The 22366-nt window shown below is 46.4% G+C and overlaps 7 protein-coding genes across 8 annotated transcripts; 3 read left to right on the forward strand and 4 right to left on the reverse strand.

Moving 5' to 3' along the window:
* Positions 1-9229: 9229 nt before the first annotated feature.
* Positions 9230-10037, forward strand: E1B28_004653 (uncharacterized protein; the record flags this gene model as incomplete). The annotated part of the gene is made up of 3 exons (XM_043149154.1): positions 9230-9418; positions 9468-9563; positions 9615-10037. 3 exons carry the CDS (start codon positions 9230-9232, stop codon positions 10035-10037), a joined length of 708 nt encoding a protein of 235 aa, XP_043013758.1.
* Positions 10038-10807: 770 nt separating this feature from the next.
* Positions 10808-13430, reverse strand: E1B28_004654 (uncharacterized protein). Its single transcript, XM_043149155.1, has 6 exons — positions 12977-13430; positions 12743-12910; positions 12617-12691; positions 12266-12553; positions 11969-12205; positions 10808-11909 (listed from the first exon to the last, which is right to left on the reverse strand). The coding sequence occupies exons 1-6, from the start codon at positions 13184-13186 to the stop codon at positions 11178-11180; spliced, it is 1710 nt and encodes a 569-aa protein (XP_043013759.1). The 5' UTR covers positions 13187-13430; the 3' UTR covers positions 10808-11177.
* A 55-nt stretch (positions 13431-13485) lies between these two features.
* On the reverse strand, positions 13486-15287 carry E1B28_004655 (uncharacterized protein). Its single transcript, XM_043149156.1, has 11 exons — positions 15127-15287; positions 14965-15075; positions 14798-14899; positions 14651-14746; positions 14518-14594; positions 14383-14468; positions 14247-14331; positions 14154-14199; positions 14032-14101; positions 13722-13977; positions 13486-13663 (listed from the first exon to the last, which is right to left on the reverse strand). Exons 1-11 carry the CDS (start codon positions 15215-15217, stop codon positions 13586-13588), a joined length of 1098 nt encoding a protein of 365 aa, XP_043013760.1. The 5' UTR covers positions 15218-15287; the 3' UTR covers positions 13486-13585.
* A 67-nt stretch (positions 15288-15354) lies between these two features.
* Positions 15355-18902, forward strand: E1B28_004656 (uncharacterized protein). Of its 2 annotated transcripts, XM_043149157.1 has the most exons (5): positions 15355-15812; positions 15863-15916; positions 15965-16135; positions 16203-16310; positions 16362-18902. In XM_043149157.1, the coding sequence occupies exons 1-5, from the start codon at positions 15648-15650 to the stop codon at positions 18840-18842; spliced, it is 2979 nt and encodes a 992-aa protein (XP_043013761.1). In that variant the 5' UTR covers positions 15355-15647; the 3' UTR covers positions 18843-18902. The 2 variants fall into 2 exon arrangements, with proteins under 2 accessions (XP_043013761.1, XP_043013762.1); XM_043149158.1 differs by having other exon boundaries at positions 15355-15916.
* Positions 18900-20062, reverse strand: E1B28_004657 (uncharacterized protein). Its single transcript, XM_043149159.1, has 3 exons — positions 19566-20062; positions 19321-19498; positions 18900-19263 (listed from the first exon to the last, which is right to left on the reverse strand). The coding sequence occupies exons 1-3, from the start codon at positions 20041-20043 to the stop codon at positions 19245-19247; spliced, it is 675 nt and encodes a 224-aa protein (XP_043013763.1). The 5' UTR covers positions 20044-20062; the 3' UTR covers positions 18900-19244.
* Positions 20063-20203: 141 nt separating this feature from the next.
* Positions 20204-20792, reverse strand: E1B28_004658 (uncharacterized protein). Its single transcript, XM_043149160.1, has 4 exons — positions 20725-20792; positions 20573-20663; positions 20394-20526; positions 20204-20335 (listed from the first exon to the last, which is right to left on the reverse strand). Exons 1-4 carry the CDS (start codon positions 20774-20776, stop codon positions 20231-20233), a joined length of 381 nt encoding a protein of 126 aa, XP_043013764.1. The 5' UTR covers positions 20777-20792; the 3' UTR covers positions 20204-20230.
* Positions 20793-21189: 397 nt separating this feature from the next.
* E1B28_004659 (uncharacterized protein) lies at positions 21190-22341 on the forward strand. Its single transcript, XM_043149161.1, has 6 exons — positions 21190-21550; positions 21608-21745; positions 21796-21888; positions 21940-22011; positions 22068-22178; positions 22238-22341. Exons 1-6 carry the CDS (start codon positions 21259-21261, stop codon positions 22255-22257), a joined length of 726 nt encoding a protein of 241 aa, XP_043013765.1. The 5' UTR covers positions 21190-21258; the 3' UTR covers positions 22258-22341.
* Positions 22342-22366: the final 25 nt, after the last annotated feature.

Consider the following 22366-nt stretch of genomic DNA (forward strand, 5'->3'; position numbering starts at 1 on the left):
TAACTTTGCCTCTCCAAGATCGAACTGAAGGTCCAAGTCTGATCTACGGTGTTAGAATATAGGATAGGAGTGACGAGGGAGGAACTCACTTCGGGCTTCTCCGATCCAAGACTCAGGAAATGCATGAGACGGAGCTGAAGATGTCCATAAGTCATCTACGGATGACACTGTACGGCTTGTGGTCGCCTTTGTCTTCCCTTGAACCTTGAGACTTGGCTTGGACGGGGTCGGGTTAGAAGAAGCATCTGCAGCTCCAGCATCTGATTTAGAAGCTATGGCTGCAGAAGACTTCTTCGAACGAGATCGTGTTCGATAAGGCTAGATGAGGAAATTAGAGGATCTAACTAGACAAGAGAAGAGATTACTGACGATTGGAGGGGGAGAACCTGCATCGTCGGATGTCTCAGCAAAGGCGACCTTTTTAACAAAGGTTCGGGCCACCTTAGGTCTCTTTGATCGCAAAGGGCTGACCGTAGGCGAGTTGGGAGCCTAGAATACGATAAGAAAAACAAATGAAACGAGTCAACAGAAACATACCTTTCGTTTTTGAACTGGTTTTGAGGGACCAGCGATCGGAAGCGTAGATGGACCAGCTACGGGTGAACCGATAGCTGGTAAATGACCCTCTGCCAGGGGTGAACCCATGACAAAGTCCTGGGAGCTTGAAGCTACCACAGGAGAAGTGGGAGGAGTGGAACAAGGAAGCTACGGCGAAAGTTGAGTGTCCAAAATAACATGAAATGAACATGAAACTTACCGAAGATGGGAGAACCGATCTGGGAGCCTCCGAAAGATAAAATTCAGGAGGCTCGGAATCAAAGTCGAACCGCTATGAAAAACATAAGTTAGAGAAAGGCTACGGGGATGGGGACTTACACCGAGAACCTCAAGTAGATGGGTAAACTCAGCCTCCCCGTACATCCATTCATCTCCCGGCACCTTCCAGTCGTTGGCAAGGAAAGAGAGGGTGGCCATAAGTTGCAGAGCGGGAGAAATCCACCTTTCATCACGGAATCGCACGATTTGGCGATGGAGATCATTCTACGGGGAGGATGAAACCTACGGGTGAGATAGAGAAGAGAAAGACACACCAAAAATGAACTATGGTCGCGAAATTCCGCGAACAATTGCGGCTCTTCCGTCACCTTAGCAATAAGACGATTGTTGAGATCTGCGATCCAATTGTGGACAACAAGGAGGTTGGCCTCCAGAGCGTCGAGAATGATTGGGGAAGGAATGTAAGGTTCTGGCGCAGGTGCCTTGCCCTTGCCTTTGTCTTGCTTGGAAGGCATTCAATAAGATCTACGGCGTCGCGTTAGTACGTGACACTGTAGAAACACATAAGAAAAGAAACACACACCTCGAGAACGAGGAGAGTGGTGACAAAAAGAATATGAGGAACGGCGGCGAAGAGCGACCGTAGAGCAGGTGGGAGAAGGGAGGAATGAAAATTTCTGCTAAGTCCAACTGCTGCGGTTTTTATAGCCAAATCCAACATATGAACCAGCACATGACCGTAGAACATCACAGAATGTTGTAGAATATTCCAGATCTACGGAAATTAAAGCCTCGAGGCTGTTGAAATCATCTACGGAATGATGAGGCCATAATTAAGAAATGATGGAAGTAATTAACGACGGAACATTGCATCGTAGGAGTTCTGGCGTGGGAAAATCATTTTGATGTCGGAACATTTCCTTTTTGGGAACATTAGCGCTGGTCAGTGTAGAGCTCGAGCTCAAAATTTCTCTAAGTCAGAGACTTGACAGTTGTACACTAGAGTGTACACCGTAGATAAGATTAAGTAGATCTACGGGCCATTTTGAAGGCTTTTAGTAGAACTACCAAATGAAAAAGCCGTAGATCAATTCAAACGATAGAAGATGATGTTGTGCTCAGTCCGTAGATGGACTGGGGACAGTCCTCTTTTGTTTGGGGGAGATAATGCGACTTAGTTGACTATGCTACAAGGTTCTTTTTGCACTTTAAACAGTGCTACGGAGCGATATTTATCGTATTAAGAACTAGAGTGAGCCCGAATTGCTAGTTAAAGCTAGTGCCGCTAGTAGGATGTGCCGTCGGCGCAGCTAGACCAGTTAGAGAGAGCCGTAGATCGTGTCAGAAAACTGTATGACCGTTCGAAACCTGTAGAACACTATGAGCAGAGGACTTAAGCGGTAATTCACCGAGTTCTACTCTCTACATTCTACTATGCACTGGCATATCAAGGGATTGTACTATTAGAAGACTTGTAGTCTTCACAGAACCGTTCGTAGCAGAACTTAACAAAGTCAAAAGACCTTCATACTAGGAGTACCTACTTCTACGGGGAATTTAGTTGACAAGAAATCGGACATTGGACCGCACAGACTAGGAGAAATTTGATATGACCGTAGATCGAGTCCCGATCTGAGGAAAAGACAAAAAGACATGATACAGATCCCAGATCCCAGATAGAGTACCTAGGAACCAGGCAGGAATGAACAACGGATCTCGGAGCCCGCGCTGTTCATGTGCTATGGCGATTCAGAACTCTGGATCCATATGCTGGAACTATTTGGACACACTAAGTCCATATGATTTGATAACGTCGAAATGTAGGATAAGGTCCGTAGGCAGGAAATACCATATGGTACGCCTATGTAGGTCCATTCCACATGCTGAAACAAGAATGAAGAACGGTCCAGATTGGTCCAAAACATATGATTCGAATACGGAAAAGCTCCGTAGACAAGATTCTGCACATGTAGCAGTCCCTAGCGATAAGACTCCGCATGGATTCGTAGCTACGGTGCATTATTTTTAGAGATAAAACAAGTAGAGATAGGATTACAAAGCTAGCGTAGAAGTAGTATAAAAGCAGCTCATGTATCCGTAGATAAGTAAGTACTACCCGTGCGTAGGAAAGTCCTGAGTGGGTTGCCCGTGAGTAACTGCTCTTGACACCAATAGAGAGATTTGCCCTGTCTTTGTGCAGTGAAACGATAAGATTTGATTTGAACTATACGAGACCGTCGAGGTCAAAACTAGAGAACTATCCGTCCGTAGGCCGCCGAGGTCTTGATTACTGTTTCGTGATCCGTCGAGGGTCTTAGCGTTCGTGTCCGCCGAGGACTTAGTTTTCGTGTCCATCGAGGGCAATAGTCTCCAATTGTTCGAATTAGTCTTACCGTAGACGAAATTCATAGTCCCACTTAGTCCACTGGACAATAAACAGAGCCCCTACAAACCTTAGAATCCCGTAGCTGTGGTGTTTTTACACTTGCAGTTACACATTGATTTCATAAGAACTTCATACGATACTGAGACTGTGATCTTGTGCGTAACCTTTGCCAAGCAGTCCACCCTTGCAATCTTTCCTGGTGTGTAGAGTTATTGATAGACTTTACACGGAGGTTTACTAGTTTTTGGGTTGATTTGGTGTTGGTGCTACTCCCGTAGCTCTGATATTAGGTTGACTCTTGAGTGGTATACTTCGCCCATTACCGGTCTGGAATACGAGCAACCAGGCAACTGATATCATCGACGTCGACCACTACCACAGGTTTGAAGTCTCCATCTTGATAATAAGGCATACCGAGTTTGTTCTTGCATGCACGGTTCACTGGCAAATTGATAGGCCGGATAACAGCGAGTAACAGATGTTTACGGCCTGTTTCGGACCTTTCGGCAGACTCGTCCGATGTTACGGGAAAGTCGATGTCCATGTCTAATATGGACAATAATTGGCCATACGCTGAACGGCGTTCCATCTCGACAGGCAAGTGAGTAAAATTCTGGTTTTTGTCCACTTCAAAACCAAACTGAAATTCAGAGGTCACTATACAACACACTAAACAGGAGTATGACTCGGAACAAAACTAACCTTAATAAATGTAGCTTCCCTGGACTTATTACACTCTGAACGTCTATAAAGATCTGAACAATTGATTGTGTCCCCGCCAGCGAGATACCGAATTCTTCCCCATTGAGAAAGCTCGTGTGGAATAGCGTCCTTCGCTTGTGATTCAGTGAGGTCATACATATGCAGAAGATGGTTCTTGATTGCAGTCCTCATGGTTCTATCAACAACGCGAACAACGTGCGGTCTTAAGGCTCGAATATTGGGATCTATCAGTGTTGCATGAAAACTGATTCATTAAATTAAACAATAAAGGTCAAACTTACATTCGGGTAAGGAAAGACCACTATCTGTGTCGTTGCACGAATCTGATAGGTCGAGCTCATTCCCAAGGTTATATATAACCTTAATTTGATTGAGGTGTGCCTGCTCAAGGAGCCGCCGTGCGAAGCTGGCGTAGGGATTTTTGCGACTCTTGCTTGAACGCACCAATGCACCACAGTAACGCTCAGTTGGGAAATTCCAATGGCACCATATGGGTCCTGCATGAATAATATCGTCTGCAAGGTGTAAAAGTCCGTGGATCGGCAGGGTGCAAACAGGCAGGTGATCTGGTCGATATTGATAGTATAGCCTGAATAGTAGAAGAGAATTTGTCAGTGGAGGCATTACAAACACCCGAGAGAAGACCAAAGTACTTTTCATATGTTGAAACCCAGTCTCCGAAACCCACTCTAATCTCTGTATCCACCACACTTCTCGGGATTGAGAGTAAAAGGCATCTGTTAATAAGTTTGACCAGATCGACAAAGTGGTCATAATAACGACATTTCAGGAACCGATTATGAAGAAGAACAGGGCCGATCATGGTAGCAAAAAGCATCCATGATTCTGCCATGAAATAATGACGTTCGGTTGCTAGATTGGGAACACGAGCTCCGAAAACTGAAGGTGTTGTGTTCCCGGCTTCAATGCAACCGGCACCCACTGCGTCAATAACCGCCGGTGCCAACTTGAACTCCTCATTTTCAAGATTGATCCCCTTGTATTCGCCAGTCCATAGGTGTACCAGAGTAGGCAGAACGTTATGGAAAACAAGATGCATGAAATTGTGAGGAAAGGAATCAGGAAACGACAAACTCGATAAACTTGCAAGAATTGGCATGCCATTAATGCCATATTCCTTAGACCGAAGATCCTCCTCGGCATCAGTTGGGGCCTGGGCTACGTGAGCCGCCTGTCGTATGAATTGGTTGTGATTGCGAAGAGGTAGATGGTATGGGTCATAAGACTGGTCCGAACAATGAAGAGGAGTGTAGTGTGCAGTAGACCTTGCCCCTTGCGCCTGGTTGCGGATTGCAATGATGTTACAAGCTCGGCAAGGATGAAGCCCATTATGACCTTTCATTCGCATAAGCTTCGCAACAGCAGGCATGTCACCGAAAACCCGAATCAAATAAGCATGCAGTATGAAACGGCGTTCGAGGCGGCCATCGAATGCCGGGACACCACGTGCAAGGAGTAAAAACTCATCACGGAGTGGGATGAGAAACAAGTCGATGTCCTTGGGTGCTTTCGGACCTGGGATAACACCAAAAGAAATCATATTGGATAGATGAAAGCGGATTGTCGGTGGAAGGTTGTATAAGTAGCCAATGATAGGCCAACAGCTGTGCTTTCGACGCTTGAACGGGCCAACACCATCAGTCGAAAGTCCCATGGCAACATCATTAGGGAACTGGAAGAAACGGTGGCCCAGAGTCTCTTCTCCAACAGTGACCAGTGTCCGTAGAAGTTGCTTGTAGTGTTTGGAATCAAATACATCGGCAATATTGCCTGTTCCAGAGTCGTACTTGCTGCGATAGAGAAGGTTTTCGCACATTTCGGGATCTGAAAAGAGGGAGACAATGCGGGGAATCAGGGGAATGTAGGAGAAGGTTGAACGTGGGCGACCGCGAGTATCTTTTCGTGCCTCGCCGCAATACGGACAAGTATTAAGTGCTGAGTATGGCCCGAGAAAGCAACAACACGAATTAATACAGCAGTCGTACTTCACAGGTGTGACGCCGGACAGTGCTGCCATTCGTGCCTGAAGGTTGTGTAGGGAGAGAAGGTCATTTAGTTGTGGAAAAGCATGCTTGATTTTCCTATATGAATTCTCGCCCAAGTCTATATCAACTTTCAGGTTAAAGGCCCGGATGCTGTCCATATCTTGGTCTGATAATGACTGGCCTATCGAGAGAATTAGATTTATGGCACCACAGAAGAGAGATACAATGTGTTAAACTCACCTTGACGGTCGCGTTGCCATGCATCGAACTCAGATTCTTCCTCCAAGACCTCTTCTGCTGTGAGCCCATTCATCCAGGATTCCGCGTCACTATCCTCCGAATCCATCTGGATTGAACCAGAGTCACTATCAGAACCCATACCACCCAAACCTTCGCCACACTCCTCCGACTCAGATTCTCTACCAGTGGCTACATCATGACGGTGACACCCCGAAGACCAAACTGTATTGTCAGACGGGAGTTCTGGTAGGCCCGTCATTGGATCCAGTATTGACGAGACACCAACCATTGCATCTCCAGACACCATTAAAGGATCTTCATGTGTATCGTGTGTACCGGGTGAAAGAGATGGTGTGCCAGGAGTGGGGAAATCGAAAATTTCAGGTTCAACTTCAACTTCAACGTTGTGTGTATCTGGTAGACATAAACAGTGTAATGATTAAAACAAAAAAAACAAAGATAGTAAATATGCCGTACCTGAAAGTTTGCTATCCTCTTGGATAATTCCATCACTATGCGTCCCACCTGGCTTGCTGTGGCGGTTCCTTCTTGAAAGTTTCGAGACTTGCTTAAGTATTCGGGTCTTTGTTGTCTTCTTTTCTTGAGCCATTCGGGTTGCTGTTGACCCTTGTCCTAACAGATGTCTGCGCTGGGTTGAGTACGATACTTCCCCCCCACAACCACACATACAGAGTGGCATTGTGACGGAAGGAGGCTTGATTGAATTTGATGGGGTTAAATGGTTCGCAGGGACTCGGAATTTATAACGTAGGAAAGGGGATTTATATTGATTCAAGTAATTCGAGTTAACACTTTGTACTCTTTGAAAAAAGTTTTGATTGAGATTTGAGAAAGCTAGATAGATATTGAATCAGAGGGAATGAGAGAGTATAGTGTAGAGATAGAAAGAAAGGTACTCACCAGTTTCCAGACCTTAGAAGTGGTAGCTGCTCTCTGTAGCCGGCCGTCAAGGGAGAGGAACGATGATTGCGACCACGGCAGCACAGTTGTTGTACATGTCGTCATGTTAGTGCGACATGACGTCGCCCTCTCCACCTCGGTTGTCTCAGACCTATAGAAACATTCCATGACAAAGTCAAGCATGGCCCCACCACATATGCCCACACGCCCACACTCTTTCTCATTAACCACCATGTACCGATGCTCTGCGTCACAACGGCCCCTCCAACGCCAAAATATTTCCAATTCTTGCACCACACCTTCAACGTAAAGGCTCGTGTAACATTCAGGGAGGAAAACTGCGGCTAGAGACCCCCATTGGTACGTCTCCACTTTTCATGTATATAAATCAGCTAACTTTCTCCTTTGTTTCAACAATGGTCACACGACAAACGCGAACATCCAAACCAAACTCTAAGGAGAATGTCAATCCGAACACTCCTGTAGGTCAGGCCTCAGCTATCCAACCCTCGTCCCGCCTCAGGAAGTCGACGCAGAAGGTTACCCTCAACAACGAGAAGGCACTTGAAGACCAACGCCAGCGGGAAAAAAAGAGGCAGGAACGTGAACGACGTGCAATGCGTTAACGGCACTAAAAACTACTACTAGGTGCAGCAAAACACACTCCAAGCACGAAGTGCGCAAAACCAAACCCAACACTAGCAATTAGCGTAGTTGATTTGTGGAGGTCAGTATCAATGGACGCTCTCAGCAAGGTTCACTGAGAACTCTAAGATAAGACTTCAAGGGTGGGGCTTTATATGGTTCAAAACAAATTCAAATTCTGTTCACAAGTCAAAATGACAAAGGCTTTCTATGAAGTTCACTACTTCGAGGAGGTGTTCAATTCTTTCTAAGTTCAAATAGAACTATCAAATTCAATTCAAATTCGAGTCAAAGCGACTCTACAAGTTCAAGGTTTCCAAGTACCAAAGTGGCAACAAATTCAAATCAAATTCAAAGTTCAAATCCAATCTTTTCCAAATACAAACACCAACTTCGAAGAAGTGGGGCAAAGTATGAGCCAGAGTCCCCTAGTGAAAGCACTTAGGCTTCTGTCGTAGGTTACTGGGGAAAATACTGCTGCTACCATCCTCCCTTATATACGCTTTTTCGAATAAATAATAATCAAACGTCGAAGATATGGTAAAAAGTCGAAAATATAGAGAAATCCCTTTCAGAGATACCAAAGTACCCTTAATCAGGTATAGTACATGTCAATTAGATATAAAACTGTCCAGAATATAGTATTCCTTATTCCTTTTCCTCATATTTTCTTTATTCCTGTTCCGAGTCGGATATCTTTGACATTTGCATGTGGATACATCCTGACCCCTTTTTGTTTCCAAGGCGAGTCCCCATGTGCTCCCTTGTTCTCTCTTGTTCTATCCGATCTGGAATAGTCCAAAACTGCTCGATCTACATTCCAGGGATCGTTCCTATGGTTCTTTCCTGGTAGAATGTCCTTTCTGACCGGACATCGTCGACATCCGCCCCTTTTCTTGTTTCCAGCTGTAAGTTACAGCCACCGGCATTGTTTCTGTTCCTTAAGTCCGAAGTGGACTTTAGATAGTTACATCCGTCCGATTGTTACTTCCAGATGTACTTCTAAGAGTTGTTTCCGTCTTTTCAACCAATATCGAAGAAATCAATAAATTGATAGTAAAATCAAGTGTCCCCATGTTTGCTACAGGTAATTGCGAGTGAGACGAGGCCTATCCAAATGAACGAAGGTTTTTAAAGGCTGCTTCATCAGTTCCTACAGGTTTCGGAACGTCGAAGACTCTCATCTATAGGGTGTTTCGTACTTTCTGTACTTCGGATAACCCGCAAATAGACCCGTGCTTTGACTAGCAGCTTGGGCTTGCTCTAATCCTCACATTATGTTCCCATTTTGATTATATTATATATAAAAATGTTAAAAATGCGTTTATTTAGGTACTAGTAGATTATATCCGCGATAGCGTACCGAGGCCCGATCTCAGGAAGAGCAAGTGGTTCAGCGGAGTGGTGACTCGGACGAAGTCAAAAGTTTGAAAGGTATGTACTATAATACTTTTGATTAAATTGTTGTTACCATTCATGGTTGCCTTCGCTAGAACAACTAGAAGCTGCAAGAGCTGAAGCTCGTATTGCCATGGAACACATGGCTCACATGAAGTCAGTCGGCGGCAATGAAGATGACACCCGCAAGTCGTTCAAGAAATCCAAGGCTCAAGACACCATTAAACGGCCTTCTAACCTCTCAAAGGTCACTGTCGGAGACATTCGGTGTCATCTAGGACTCGATGGCCCTGAAGGTGATCAAGAGTGGAATCGCATCCGGGTGAGTCTTTCGTTGTTGTCCCTTGTAAAGTGTATTGAATGCAAAACAGAGTACACTTCGACGTTGCCTCACAGCTGGAAAAATTGAGTGGTCTAAGGGGTGGAGAGACCAAAAGCTCCACCGACTTATTCGTATTTATGACGCGGTATGTTATTCTTTTTCATAAACAAGCTACACATTGATTATTTTATCCAAGGTTGATGAGGCGTGTCCTGCTATGCGACAGTTTGAAAACCAATGGGCCACGCAATTCCTGGCGAAGGAATACTTCGCGTCTCACAAGACTTACGGGAGCTGCGCTTTCAACCCCGACACTTGCCGTGGACGGCATCGATGCAAGCACCGCGTCGTGTTGCAGTCGCCACCCTCTGGCACATCACGGTCTCAAACTCCAGTTGCAGGCTCTAGTGGAATGACAGGGCAGACTCGTAGGGACAACAGCGGTGAGCAGGACATTGACATGGCTGCTATCCCACAAGATCTGCCACTGCTGACTGACTGCGAGGATGAGGAGGGGAGTGAAGGTGAGGAGAGGCGGGACGTTATCGGAAAGGGAAAGGGAAAGGCGGTAGAGCAACCTACCCGTGGCCGCGGACGGGGCCGTGGTCGTCGTCATTAATTATCGCGAAGTTCATGTATTTTTTATATTGAAAATCACAATATTTTTCGGTTCATTCTGTTGGATTTTCTCTTAGATTCCAGTGAAAATGAAAGGGCATAATACAGGTAATATCAAGTGAAATCTTGGGCTTTGTAGTGGGAATGTGTCTTGGTGAAAGTGTTCAAAAAGTGTGTGAATCTAAATTTGATTCACACACCCCATATCACCTTAAAAGCCCCAACTTTCACGAACTAAACCAAGTGAAAATCCGGCAGCAGATGCGTGAAAAAATAGGTGAAAGTCACCTGGTTTGACAAGCCCAGTGCGAGCGTCGAACGTGGAGTACTGTGACAAGGCAGGAGCGATGAGCTTAGTCACCACTCTCGCTCTGTTGGAACCTCGATGCCGACTCATGCTTCGACGGCATCTGCAGTACATACCTGATTGTCTAGCCCTTTTCTAATGCTCGCTAGTGTGTACCGCAGGGAGTTATGATCATGAGTCACAGGGAGCAGATTTCCGGCTCCACTGAAGTTCTAAGGCAAGACTGCTAGCCCCGATTCGTCTCGCCTAGCGCTCGAAATCGTCGCCGACGCCTCCACGCGACTAACCCGCCCCCGTCGGAGGTACTAGTACCTGTTCAGATACTTAACTTACTTCAGTTTGTTGGTTGTTCAACTGTTGTCAGAGTACTCGCTAATACTCACCGGATCATTTATTGCACTGGTAAGAAAATTAGAACCAGTTCCTTTATTGTAATCCTTCAACCTTCTATATTAGTCAAGTTTGTCTGTTTGAATGACATATTTAGACTTTCCCGAACCGCCATACTTGTGCTGTACGGTGTCATAGGGAAGGACCACAACACAAATTCCGTGAACCAGAGAATCCAGAAAGCCATGCAGTGAAACTAGATCGAGCTACGGTTGTATTGATACAACGGGTGTAGATGAGAAGAGATACTATATGATACACAAACAACGACGATGCGATTAGGTCCACTTGACAGTATGCAGTAGTAGCGGAAAAACTCGTAACGTGAAGATCCCATTTGTGGTGGTAATAGGAGGGTATCTGGGGAGTTGTCCTGTCCTGTCCTATTGAGATGTTGGTAGAAACAGAGGCGGCGGGCACGAAAGAAGTATTTCATATTGACCGCTAGCTCACGCTTACGGTCTGAAGCGCATCTGCCCGCCGCATGACGGACTGATACCATTCATCGAGAGGAGGAAGATCGTCCTCAGCATCATTGTCCCCATCGTTGTCGTCAAAACTCGACCAGTCGTTCTCCGATGTCAAAGGCAAAACGTGTGGTTGACAGCTGGGACGGGCAGGGTGTTCAACGCCAGGTTCGCATTCCATGACATTGAACCTGTCCATGAGAACGCTGATGCCACATCTAGTGAGGGAAAGATCGTCATCTGATAGATCTTGTGTCTCTTTTTGGTCCTCTAGCGGGCTTTTCCCAAACTTGAACCCTAATGCTCGTTCAAAGCCTGTCTTGAAGTCTTGCAGTTCATCCCTGTCGGTAGGCGTTTCGGGTGAAAAACTAACATTGTCCTCCTCGAGATCGTCGGCGATAAAGAAGCGGTAGGACTCGATTGTACTATTGAAGCTGGTTTCAGAGCACTCGTCGTATCCGTATACCTCTGATTCTGCATAGTAATCGTGGAAGGGGTCTTCCAGTTCATTGATGAATCCAACACCACGAGCTGGGACAACGAGGTACCGGCCAAAGCCAGAGTCCTGTGGGTCATTCACCTGGTTCAACCACTTGAACCAAGGGTTTTCAGGAGGTGGGGCTGATATCACGATATGGGGTACTCGGAACGGGGAAGAAGATTCAATGAACGTTGTGCCGTGGTATCGTCTGTAGCAAGATATAAGCGACTAAAGCAGTGGGGTTAGTGAGAAGAAAGATCGGACGAATGGGTAAAAGTAACGCCTACCTCAGCGGGGTCTGTCCAATGGAAGGAACTCTCGATTTTCTCGAAGGGAAGATGGCCGTCGTAACGTTGTCGGAGTGCTAAGGCTAACTTACTCGCCTCGAAAGCCTGCCAACGAAAGAGTGAACAGGGAACGTAGATAGGAGAAGTACGAACACGGACCACTGTCCTACACAGGTGTTTTCGCAAAACGAGAATTACCTCGAACATTATGAGCCGCTCTATAGAGCAACGATTAATCTTATGGAGGATCTAATATGAGGATCTCGAACATCACGGAGAAGATGAGGTCAAGCTTACCAGCTTTTGAAATTTGGTGTGGTTAAACACCAGAGGGGGTGTCAGTGTAGCGGGAAGATCGGATATAATACGAAAATCGTGATGGGGATGTAATACAAACTCTGAGACATCCGTCGGGGGAACACAAAGGTAATTGGGTGATTGGATATCGACTCGTGTGTACCAAGCAATGGTGTGGTCATCCCAAGTGTCTTCACATAAGGTGATGACGATATGGGGGGCGATTTTGGGGTACATAGATTCCAAGAAAATACTTTGTTTGAGACCATAGAGGAACGGTATAATGTCCTATGAAAATGGGCGAATTGGATGGGCGACTCATAACATCAATGAATGGTAAACAAGACCTACATCTTGATCATGACTATCCCATTCGTCATACATGGATTCGTCTTCCGAATCTACGGCTTGACCGGTTGAAGCCAGCTAAAGATCATCGTTTAGAGCGGCGTTGGCAAACTGGTGCTTCAAACTCACCTGGACCACTGAGATCACGCAGTCTACATCTAACTTTGAATGTTCGTCATCTTCCGCATCGCTTTCCTCGCCCTCGCATAGCTGGCGAAGATCCCGAGGAATATATGGAGTCGAAAACCCTTCATGAACCTCGAAGTCCGAATAACAAGAGGGCGATGTCGAGGGTGACTACCGATGAGGTCGGGGGAGATCGTTAACGAGCTTGCCACGCGTCAAGCGACACTGGAGACTCACCTCCGCCCCAACTTTATCCTTGACGAACTCCTCGTCCAGTATTAGAGGTGATGTTGGTCCTACGACACTCGCCAATTGAGTTGTTTCCCACGACGAGAGACGCGAAGACGACCACGGCGCCAAAGGCGCGTCTAGAATGGGATGAGAGAGAGCGATTGATTTGGTTTCGAAGGAAGAGAAGGTCAAGTCGACCCTCTGGGCGAGCAACATGGATGTTGAAGTAAGAAGAAATGGGAATTTGTCTCGGGTGTGTTGGCCTGACGAAACAACCGATCACCGTTGCTTTTTTGAAATACTGGAATTTGTTATAACTGGGAGGTAGCGCTGGGCAAGTCTTATACGAGGAAAGGGAACAATAGAAAGCCGAGTTGGTAGAATAATTCAGGCCATCCCAATCAGATGTGGCAAGGTGGGTGGTGGTCCACACAATGGGAGGTCAGGTCGTGGTTCCGTTGACAGCATTGCGATTGTGGCGGTCTCCCGCCGTTCTCCGATCGGTCCAGGTGGTACTTGGTACAAGTCATATCAATCGAAATACCACTACTATGCCAACTGTTACAACTTGGTTTGAAAAATTATTCAATAAATAACACTTATAATCCCCTAGTTTCATTGTATCTTCTTCTCATCTCCGCGAAGACCAGAAACTTTTTGAAATCCAACCATGGCATAGTCGCCTTTGCTCACCTGATCAAATGATAGATCAGGTCAACGACACTAGACATGGCAATGAACCGCCACTCACCCATTGTGCGATGTCTCTCAAATAGCTCGGAAGATGCTGAAGGTAGGGCATCCCCTGCACGTAGAACGGCAAATAAATCGTCTGCGAGTGTTGATCGTCGAGGGCCTGAATGACCGCCTTTACGACTGAAACTGGGGCGAGGGTAGGCATCGTGAATTTGTGCCATGGGGTCTTCGGATAGTTCATTTTGGAGAACAATGGGGTGTCGATGTGACCGGGGCAAACGAGGGTTGTACGAACGCCAGGTGCTTTGTGACTGGGTATGGCATCAGTGGGAAGATCGATTCCAGAGATTCTGGGAAATACACACAGTTTGTCTAGTTCATACCGAAGACATTCGTGCATGATATTAACGGCAGCTTTCGATGCACAATAGTCAGCTTTACGGGGATGCATTAGGACATTCCTTTCTGAGAAAATGGAAGACCATACTCATTTGAGCAGTTCCAGCGAGTCCCATACACGAGGAAAGTGTTATCTGAAGAATCGTTGAGTGTCACTTGTAGTTAAACAGAATTTACCTACAACGTGTCCGGAATTGTTCTTGATCATCTCAGGCAAAAAAGCTTTCAGTGTGAAAAAATGCGAGATGGTATTCACGCCAAAAGTCCTGAGAGATATTTTTAGAAGGTCGATCGGAAAGCACGAGGATTCAACAGACTGTTTCAAGTCTTCAGGGTTCAGATCCGTGATGAGTTTTCCTTGAACGACACCGGCGTTGTTCACAAGGATCGTCGGGTGTCCTAACTATAAGTCCTGTCAGGGAGTTCAAATCGAAATCGACCATCTCGCGCACCTCTTCAACAATTTTCTTATGTACAGCTTCAACCTCTTCCCAGTTGGACACATCACATTTATAGTAAACTATATTATCTTGAGAGGGGACAAACGATTAAGTAAAACACCCGTAGGAAGCAGGAAAGCCCTACAATTTTCGGTAACGATGGGATTAACATCTAGGACTGCAACAGTCACGTTGCGTACAGCAAGTGTGTTCGCCAGAAGTTCACCAACTCCGGAAGAACCTACGATCAGGGTGAATGGTGAACACTCATTGAATGACCACGAGAACGCACCACCAGTGATGACAACAATCTGCTCTCCCCAGTCGAAACGGGGTGGTGCGAATAACAAACTGCCTTGATTTCTCCACAGTACGGAAACCCATTTCCCGAACACTGAAAGGCAGAATGGCGGTCACCATAAATATTTTTAAAGGAAAGTCGGGAAAAGAAGGCCTCACAAAATATACACAGAACTACCCAATATGCCGACGAGATGAGGATTATAGGGTGTGTAAGTTCGGCTCCTTGAAAGAAGTAGAAAACGGGAATGAAGAAAATAAAGAATGGGCCTGTTTCCGACGTGTTAGACGTCGAATCCTCTGTAAAGAGGTGCCACGTACTGAAGATGGTATGAGACATGACCTTGACAACTAGGTCGATATCCAGCGAGTCAAAAACAGGAGTTGAGTCCTGTAATGAATGTGGATCCATCTTGACAATCTAGAAAGAACGGAGACTTGGGATTAGATACGGAGAAGGCCCTGCCTTGTGGTAATGAAAGAGGAGTAGTAATAGCCGGCGGACGCAAGGCGGCAAGTCTGTGCAGTCTATGTAAGCAACTCTCACATCTCTAGCCTCCTCCACCGAGAATGAGTCTAGCAAATCGAGAGAACAAGGCTCTCCTCAAGAGTAACTTGATTTTTTCTACGTTATACTGCAAAAGACTCAGGCTATAGATCTGGCGGAACTTCGTTGAATTTCGTACAGTCCCTATCATCAATCAAGTTTCTGCGCAATTTCTGCGTGACTCGATTGAACTTAATTATGCCTCAAGGTTTTCGTCGTTACAAATGCGTCACGACAACTCTCTTTTGCACCTCGACCACCATTAACGGCTTGAACTCGTCTTCTCAGAAGCGAAATGGGAAATCTTCGCTCGCAGAATGAGCTGAAAGGTCTACCTTCTCCTACACCTCAGAAGTATGAGGACCAAGATGACCCGTTCGAGGAAGACTATATCAGGACCCAATCTTACTTTGCTTCTTCATCTCCAAAATCTATCGTCGACGGTACTACCCAGTCTTTGGTAATCAAATGCTCGCCTTGTTACCTCTATAATACTTGACTAGCTACTAGGGGATACCCGTACAGAAAACTTCAGGACAAGCATTGCTTGACCATTCACGTTTAGTGCGCGATTCTTTTTTTGGGAGTCTCGATGATATTAACTTATAAAAGGTCAAAGACGACGGGGATAGCTCTGTCGGTTCTGCCAACGTCTCACTTCCTCTATCCGATTCTATAATTCCGGACACATTTGATGATTCAGTCGAGCTGGCAACGAATAATACTCTACAAGCAAGAATACCTTCATCGATGGGTAAAGTCGTGTCTGGTAATCCAATCATCGTAAGTGCAGCATATAGTCGATACTTTCCTCCGAATCGGGAACCTCAAATCAAAATCATGTTCATAGACTATTCTCTCCAACTCACGGTCCCATATATCCCTCGCAGAACCCAACTTCGCGAAGGCGGGTGCTACGAAACAGGTCGCAAATTACTTGAAACCTGCTGATATCAATGTACTAGTTATCACACTTCGTTTTCTATCATTCGCTGATGATTGAATACAGGCGCAACCGATTATGCCTACTTCAATCCGAGCTCTAGCAGTTTCATCGGAGACTCAGGCTGATGTCGGGACTGGAACTTCGTCAAATATTAAAAAACTCAGCTCTCCCATATCTCATACCACGCGCTCTCTTTCGAAAAGAAAGTCAAAGCCAGGTCATTTGGAGTTTGTTAGTTCTAGCGATGCCCCTCCAAAAGGACCTGTTGCGGGCTCTCATCCTCCCCCTCGTTCGCATCCCCGCTCTCGTCGACGCAGAAGACGCCAGGCAGGGAAGACCCCAGCATCCGATGTTGACGGCAGAAGCACAGAAGGTTCAGTGAACAAGAATCGGTCTTCTCTTCTGCAAGAGACTAGAGCATCCATAACCTCATCTCCGCCGTCGCCAACCCATGGCCTTAGCAGCAGATGGGCGCCTCATTTTGAGCGCTCGATCCCTACTGTCGCGAGTGTGGCGTCGGATTCTACCCACGAAGGAAAGCCTGAGGTTCCGACTGGGGATAAGACGGACAAATACCGGCGCTCAGTGCCCCCAGGGAAGGATGCTCTTGCCACATGTGAAAGTCAAGTGCCAACGGTTGAAATGTCAGGTACCTCTCTGCAATCTCCGATTCTGAGACAGGATAACGACCGTAGAGGTGAAAATCCTTCCCTTGTCCTTCCGACGCAGCCCGTCGTTCAAGTTAATCAGCACCTACCTGAGGCATCCACAAATTATGGGTCGCCTCCTGCACTTAATGCATCTCATGATCCTCAAGTTACTGTTCTGGATAGTACAATGCCCGCCACCGGCTTGCACAATGTCCGTCAGGCAGAACCAATTTCTCTTATCTCACAGTTACCACTACAGCAAACCAATAACTTTGGTGGACGAGTGGGAAGTATTTCAACCATTCATCGGCCCCTCGCTCATGGATTGATACCGTCCGACCCTCTAACAGGATTCCACAACGGGAGTTCCGTAGCTGTAGACAAACCCTTTATCAGCGATAGTCAATTCTCATCTCATCATGCTCGTGAACCTTGCCACTTCGTGCCACGACGGCCTCATCCATCGGTACAGTATCCCCTTGACCCCCTATACTGGAAGGTACATGATACTTGTGGTGACGTCCCTCAATCCCGGGTTAAACGGCTGGACAGTGGTACTGACGTTGGAGCGTTGTACGAACACTCCATTCCAAGGCGCACCAAGATAGCTGATCCCAGACTCATGCATGCAACCTCTCAACACCTTGGTGACGGGCGAGTAGTACCCTTCCGTCCCCAACCTTCACAGCCTAATCCCAATCTTATGGATGCGCCTTGGATCGTACCTACCCAACAGAACCCAAAACGTATGGAAAGCTCGCTCACGCAAGCCCCTCCATCCAGGTCGCACGTCAAACAAATTCGGCCCGTTGTCTCAATGCCTATGATCAACCTTCAGTATCAGCAGCCGGTTCCTTCAAAACATTCAGATCAGGATGCAAGCCACGCTGGATTCTATTGCGAACAGAATGACATTATACGACCGATGGCAGCACAGCGCGGTATTGATCTTCGACTTCCAATCCACACAACCTCAGAAGCCTCATTTCACAACAATCCACCGCCTGCACAGGTCATGAATATTTCTCAAGGGATCGCCTCTCATCCAAGTCCCGCTGCCATCGGATGCCCCAAAATACCCGATAAAGATTTCAATTCGAAGAGACACGATTTCCGTATACGCTCCTATCAGCGTTCTGTTGTTGTAGGAGTTCCAAAAGAGGAACCGGTGAACGCGCAAAAGCTAGACTTACAACGTCAAGGGCTGTTATTGATGGATATCAGAGTTTCTGGAGTGCAAAGGGGATTGCAACCAGTAAGGGAGCGCGAAGACGGTCAAAAGGAAGTTCCGGCGGACATACAAAGCTTAACTTCGCAACGTCAGCTCAATTCCCGAGCGGATTCACATTCTCCTGCCACCGAAGATGTACCTCAATACAATGCGTCTGAGAGAAAACGGCTGCAGACGTCTGTTCTTGACAGGCCGAGTGTCCGCACGAAACCAGAAGAGATCCTGGCATGGAGAACGGACAGAAATGAGAGTACGTCCCACGCACTGATAGCCAAGAGGTCGATGCCGACCCTCAAATACGTACCACCTTCCGTGGCCCTGAGCAAAGGAACTTCGGTCAACGCTAAGGACAATAAAAGTTTCATGCTCTCCTCAAAAACCGTCGTGTCTCGGAAACGCCGAGTGACCACCGCGCTAGGTGATGGTCAACCCCGTATGATTACTCCACCTCCTTTGAAGTGTTCTACCGCTCGTTCCTTTGACTCCGACGAAAAGGTTCCAAACAAGGCAAAGAGGAACGGAAACACTGACGGGGCTCCCGACTCTGGATGTCCTCGCACTTCTACTCCAAAGGCAGGGAAGAGCACTCTATCACTTTCCACCAAATCTAACAGCACCCAAGCGCTGAACAAAACCAGGAGCGCGAGCCGCTCAAAGACCTAAGATGCTCTGTACTCCTGTTTCAATTTTTCCGAACTCGCCGCACGAACATCTCAAGATTCCCTTGTTGATCTTACGTTGCAGCATGCTTACAGCGAGTATATACGAGGCATATTCTTAACAGCATGAGTGGCATTCAGCTTGTAATGGAATCTGAACAGTGTAACCAAACAACAATGAACAAAGAAACCACATCGAAGTATATCGAGACCACTAACACGAACGACTAGCAAATTCGGGGGGGAAAAAAACAAGTCGAGAAACAATCTCGATACAAAAGAAAAACAATCACTATCATCGCACGAGTCCCACCAGGAAGTCAAGCGAGTAGGTGCAATCAGCCTGTCCAGCGGACTAGTAGAGCTAAGGATACAGTGATAAAGGGAAGATGTGCGTGTGGAAAGTTTAAACTTCAACGTTGTCCCTGACAAATCAAATGAAATTGAGCGTGGATGGAAATGTAAGATCCGATACGACGTACTGAATTTGACCAACAACATTTCCGGGAGGACTGTACAAGCAGACCACCATGGTAGCAGGACCGTAGGAACGGTCAAAAATGTTGTTGCACGTCGATACAGCACATCCGAGTTCTTGGGTATCTTTCCATGCAACTTGAGTCCATTGATTATAGACAGGCTGTTCCGGAGAATACTGAGCTGTCAAGATTGTAGATCGTCGTACATGTTAATCACAATTACTTCTAAAAGGGAGTATGTTACTCACATTTGGTATCAAGAAAAGTCTGAACAGCTGCTTGAACGGAGAATTGACCAGACGCAGCGACGATATTCTCCCCGTATGGAGCTTCTCTTAGAGTTCCCTCTGAATGTCTGAACTGGCAACTCGTTGCCCATTCTTCTGCTTTGGAGGCTAATGAGGAAGACCAGTTCAATGGAGCTGCGCCGTGAGAACCTCGAGCGCTGTTATGGGCGTTAAGAAACGAGGAAATCTGGGTGATGGAAGCTCGTTTCGAATGACGGTGTAGTGTACTTGTTCGAGGCGACAAGGCAGCTGAAAAGGTCGCAAGAACGAGGAGGAGAAGGGATTTAAGGAACATTGGTGGGTATAGGTATGAGGAGGATATGGCTGGAAGGAATGTAAGGGTTTGTTGCAAGGCTTCGAGAGAAGACAAGCAAAGACGGATGCAGCGCAGACACGAAGGAGTGTGGTGGTGGGAAGAGCAAAAGTTGAGGAATTTCATCGGTGGCCGGTGATGGCACAGGGGGGGCGCCTGGGTTGCCGCAACATTTTCAGGAACCCGTCATGGCAACGACGTAAGAAGTAAATACTCTCACTTTTTCTTACAGTCCTTACAGTATGAACACATTGCGCTGAACCTAAGAAGGCCTACAGCAGCGGGTTGGCAGTTTAACCGTTATCTATATTCTCTAGGCTTTCGTTACAAGTCGAATGTTATAATCTTGTTTGAATGCATCCAACTCTTTTTCCTTGGTCGTGTATTGCTCAGTCAGATTCTCGACCGCTTTTCGAATCTTGAACAGAATACTGTGAATATACGCGTAAATTTCAAGGTTCGAAAAGAACACGCACCCCGTCGCGATTTGTTTGCAGCGCAGGGACAACATCTTTCACTGTTCTCTCTACTAGCACACCGCCGATTAAACGAAAACATTTCCGATCGGGTTCTTCTTCCAACGCCTCCTCTAGCGTACTGAGAACAAGTCTAAGAATGATTAGAGAAATAACGATGTCACCGATCCTGGGCTTACCCATGTTCTTCGGATTCCGCCTCCAATTCACCAATCTTTCGTGCTAGAGTCTGAAGTTCACTTGTGAACCGATTATAATTTTGCTGTATCTCTGGCTGATATTTCGTGAAACAAGAACATAACGATGTGTGATTATCAAGTGGGGTGCGTACCTTGATCTGAAAGTGGAGGAGGTTTTGACTTTGCTTTTGCAGTCGATGCCATGGTGAAACAGGTTGAGTGTGACACAGGGCACAAAATTGCTCGACCGCTCACGTCACGCTCATCAGCAAAGGAATATTCTCGGCCCAGCTTCTTCCCAACAAAGGAATTTTCCGGCTGTCGGGTGGGTGGGCTTCCCGAGAACACAAACTTATTTCAAGTTACCACAGTTTGAAAGTACAGATTTACGATTGACAACTATAGGTAGTGCAAAGTAGTACAACAAAAAAGCAACATCTGTGTCACATAGCCTGCAGAGTGTCAGCAGTAAAGGATGATCGATGATCTACAGCTTGTCTCGAAGAGATCTGATCCAGTCTCTGTCGACCATCTCGGCCACCTCGGCCCCCGGTCGATAGCCGAAACTTTCTCCCGGTACTACAGTAATCTAGTCATGTGACTGAATCCTCGTTAGCGTTGCCGACATTCTGATTGGCTGTTGAAAAAAGCGGCCTGGCCCGTCTCAAATTCGCTCAACACTCACCATGTCGTTAGCCCGTCAGCAACTCATTCGCCCTCTTTCTAGATCGCCTCTTCTCTCATTTTCAACATTCCGTTCTACTCTAATTACTCAAAGATATATCTCGACCTCCAAGTTCGCTCAGGCGGAACACCATGACCATGACCACCAACTTCATAGCGATATGAAGCTGCTTCACAAGGGGTCACAGAAGCCTTTGTATGCTAACCACGACAAAGATATAGAAAGATACAAACGAGGAGCAACGGCAGTTGACAAGGCCGTACATCTTTTCTTCATTACAGAGATAATGCGAGGTGAGTAAACAGCCGACCTGTTTGTGTGGTAATAACTAATATTCACAACCCAACAAGGAATGTGGATTGTCATAGAGAACTTCTTCAGGGAACCATATACTATTATGTATCCTTTTGAAAAGGGCCCGTTGTCACCCCGTTTCCGAGGAGAACATGCACTGCGCCGATATCCAAGCGGTGAAGAACGCTGTATAGGTGCGGGATGAATCAATGGGGGAAAAACACCTCTGACGTATTCAATTCAGCTTGCAAACTTTGTGAAGCCATCTGCCCTGCTCAAGCAATTACCATTGAGAGCGAAGCTCGTATGGACGGATCGAGACGTACCACTAGATATGGTCAGACCTTCCATTCTCGTTTATGTTTTTCTCCTTCTCAGTATTATACAGATATCGACATGACGAAATGCATATACTGTGGCTTCTGTCAAGAGGCTTGCCCAGTTGACGCTATTGTGGAAAGTAAGCTCATCGAATGCTTCTCAAATCGAATTGCTTGTCTCATTAGGTTCCATTAGCTCAAAACCAAGAATTCTCGACCGAAACTCGCGAGGAACTGATGTACAACAAGGAGAAGCTTTTGGCAAATGGTGACAGAGCTGAAGCAGAGATTGCCGCCAACTTGCATTGTGAGTTTTCGTATCGCAATTTCCATTCCAGAGACTAGTTCTCACTTCATTCTCTATAGCTGACCACGTCTACCGGTGAAAGAGAAGAGAAGGAAGAGCTGTTAAACGTAATTTCATTCATGTTCTGTAATCTTTTATGGATTCACATAACATTACGCCCTAAAATGCTCGAGATACCCTTTAGAGCG

Source organism: Marasmius oreades, chromosome 2 (assembly GCF_018924745.1).
Source record: "Marasmius oreades isolate 03SP1 chromosome 2, whole genome shotgun sequence".
In the NCBI taxonomy this organism is placed as follows: domain Eukaryota; kingdom Fungi; phylum Basidiomycota; class Agaricomycetes; order Agaricales; family Marasmiaceae; genus Marasmius; species Marasmius oreades.

What these genes read in the sequence shown, in the direction of transcription:
- E1B28_004657 (XM_043149159.1), bottom strand. Translation starts at nt 20,043, where the DNA reads ATGAAATTCCTCAACTTTTGCTCTTCCCACCACCACACTCCTTCGTGT. An exon ending in GACTTTTCTTGATACCAAAT is followed by an intron (nt 19,499 to 19,565) that starts GTGAGTAACATA and finishes CAATCTTGACAG; the next exon opens with CTCAGTATTCTCCGGAACAG.
- E1B28_004654 (XM_043149155.1), bottom strand. Translation starts at nt 13,186, where the DNA reads ATGTTGCTCGCCCAGAGGGTCGACTTGACCTTCTCTTCCTTCGAAACC. An exon ending in AGGATAAAGTTGGGGCGGAG is followed by an intron (nt 12,911 to 12,976) that starts GTGAGTCTCCAG and finishes CCTCATCGGTAG; the next exon opens with TCACCCTCGACATCGCCCTC. An exon ending in GCGTGATCTCAGTGGTCCAG is followed by an intron (nt 12,692 to 12,742) that starts GTGAGTTTGAAG and finishes GATGATCTTTAG; the next exon opens with CTGGCTTCAACCGGTCAAGC.
- E1B28_004655 (XM_043149156.1), bottom strand. Translation starts at nt 15,217, where the DNA reads ATGGATCCACATTCATTACAGGACTCAACTCCTGTTTTTGACTCGCTG. An exon ending in ATAAGAAAATTGTTGAAGAG is followed by an intron (nt 14,469 to 14,517) that starts GTGCGCGAGATG and finishes CAGGACTTATAG; the next exon opens with TTAGGACACCCGACGATCCT. An exon ending in CGCTGGAACTGCTCAAATGA is followed by an intron (nt 14,102 to 14,153) that starts GTATGGTCTTCC and finishes ATCCCCGTAAAG; the next exon opens with CTGACTATTGTGCATCGAAA.
- E1B28_004659 (XM_043149161.1), top strand. Translation starts at nt 21,259, where the DNA reads ATGTCGTTAGCCCGTCAGCAACTCATTCGCCCTCTTTCTAGATCGCCT. An exon ending in CATTACAGAGATAATGCGAG is followed by an intron (nt 21,551 to 21,607) that starts GTGAGTAAACAG and finishes CAACCCAACAAG; the next exon opens with GAATGTGGATTGTCATAGAG. An exon ending in AGTTGACGCTATTGTGGAAA is followed by an intron (nt 22,012 to 22,067) that starts GTAAGCTCATCG and finishes AGGTTCCATTAG; the next exon opens with CTCAAAACCAAGAATTCTCG.
- E1B28_004658 (XM_043149160.1), bottom strand. Translation starts at nt 20,776, where the DNA reads ATGGCATCGACTGCAAAAGCAAAGTCAAAACCTCCTCCACTTTCAGAT. An exon ending in GCGGAATCCGAAGAACATGG is followed by an intron (nt 20,527 to 20,572) that starts GTAAGCCCAGGA and finishes AATCATTCTTAG; the next exon opens with ACTTGTTCTCAGTACGCTAG. An exon ending in TGCAAACAAATCGCGACGGG is followed by an intron (nt 20,336 to 20,393) that starts GTGCGTGTTCTT and finishes ATTCTGTTCAAG; the next exon opens with ATTCGAAAAGCGGTCGAGAA.
- E1B28_004656 (XM_043149157.1), top strand. Translation starts at nt 15,648, where the DNA reads ATGGGAAATCTTCGCTCGCAGAATGAGCTGAAAGGTCTACCTTCTCCT. An exon ending in ACGGTACTACCCAGTCTTTG is followed by an intron (nt 15,813 to 15,862) that starts GTAATCAAATGC and finishes ACTAGCTACTAG; the next exon opens with GGGATACCCGTACAGAAAAC. An exon ending in TGTCTGGTAATCCAATCATC is followed by an intron (nt 16,136 to 16,202) that starts GTAAGTGCAGCA and finishes TCATGTTCATAG; the next exon opens with ACTATTCTCTCCAACTCACG.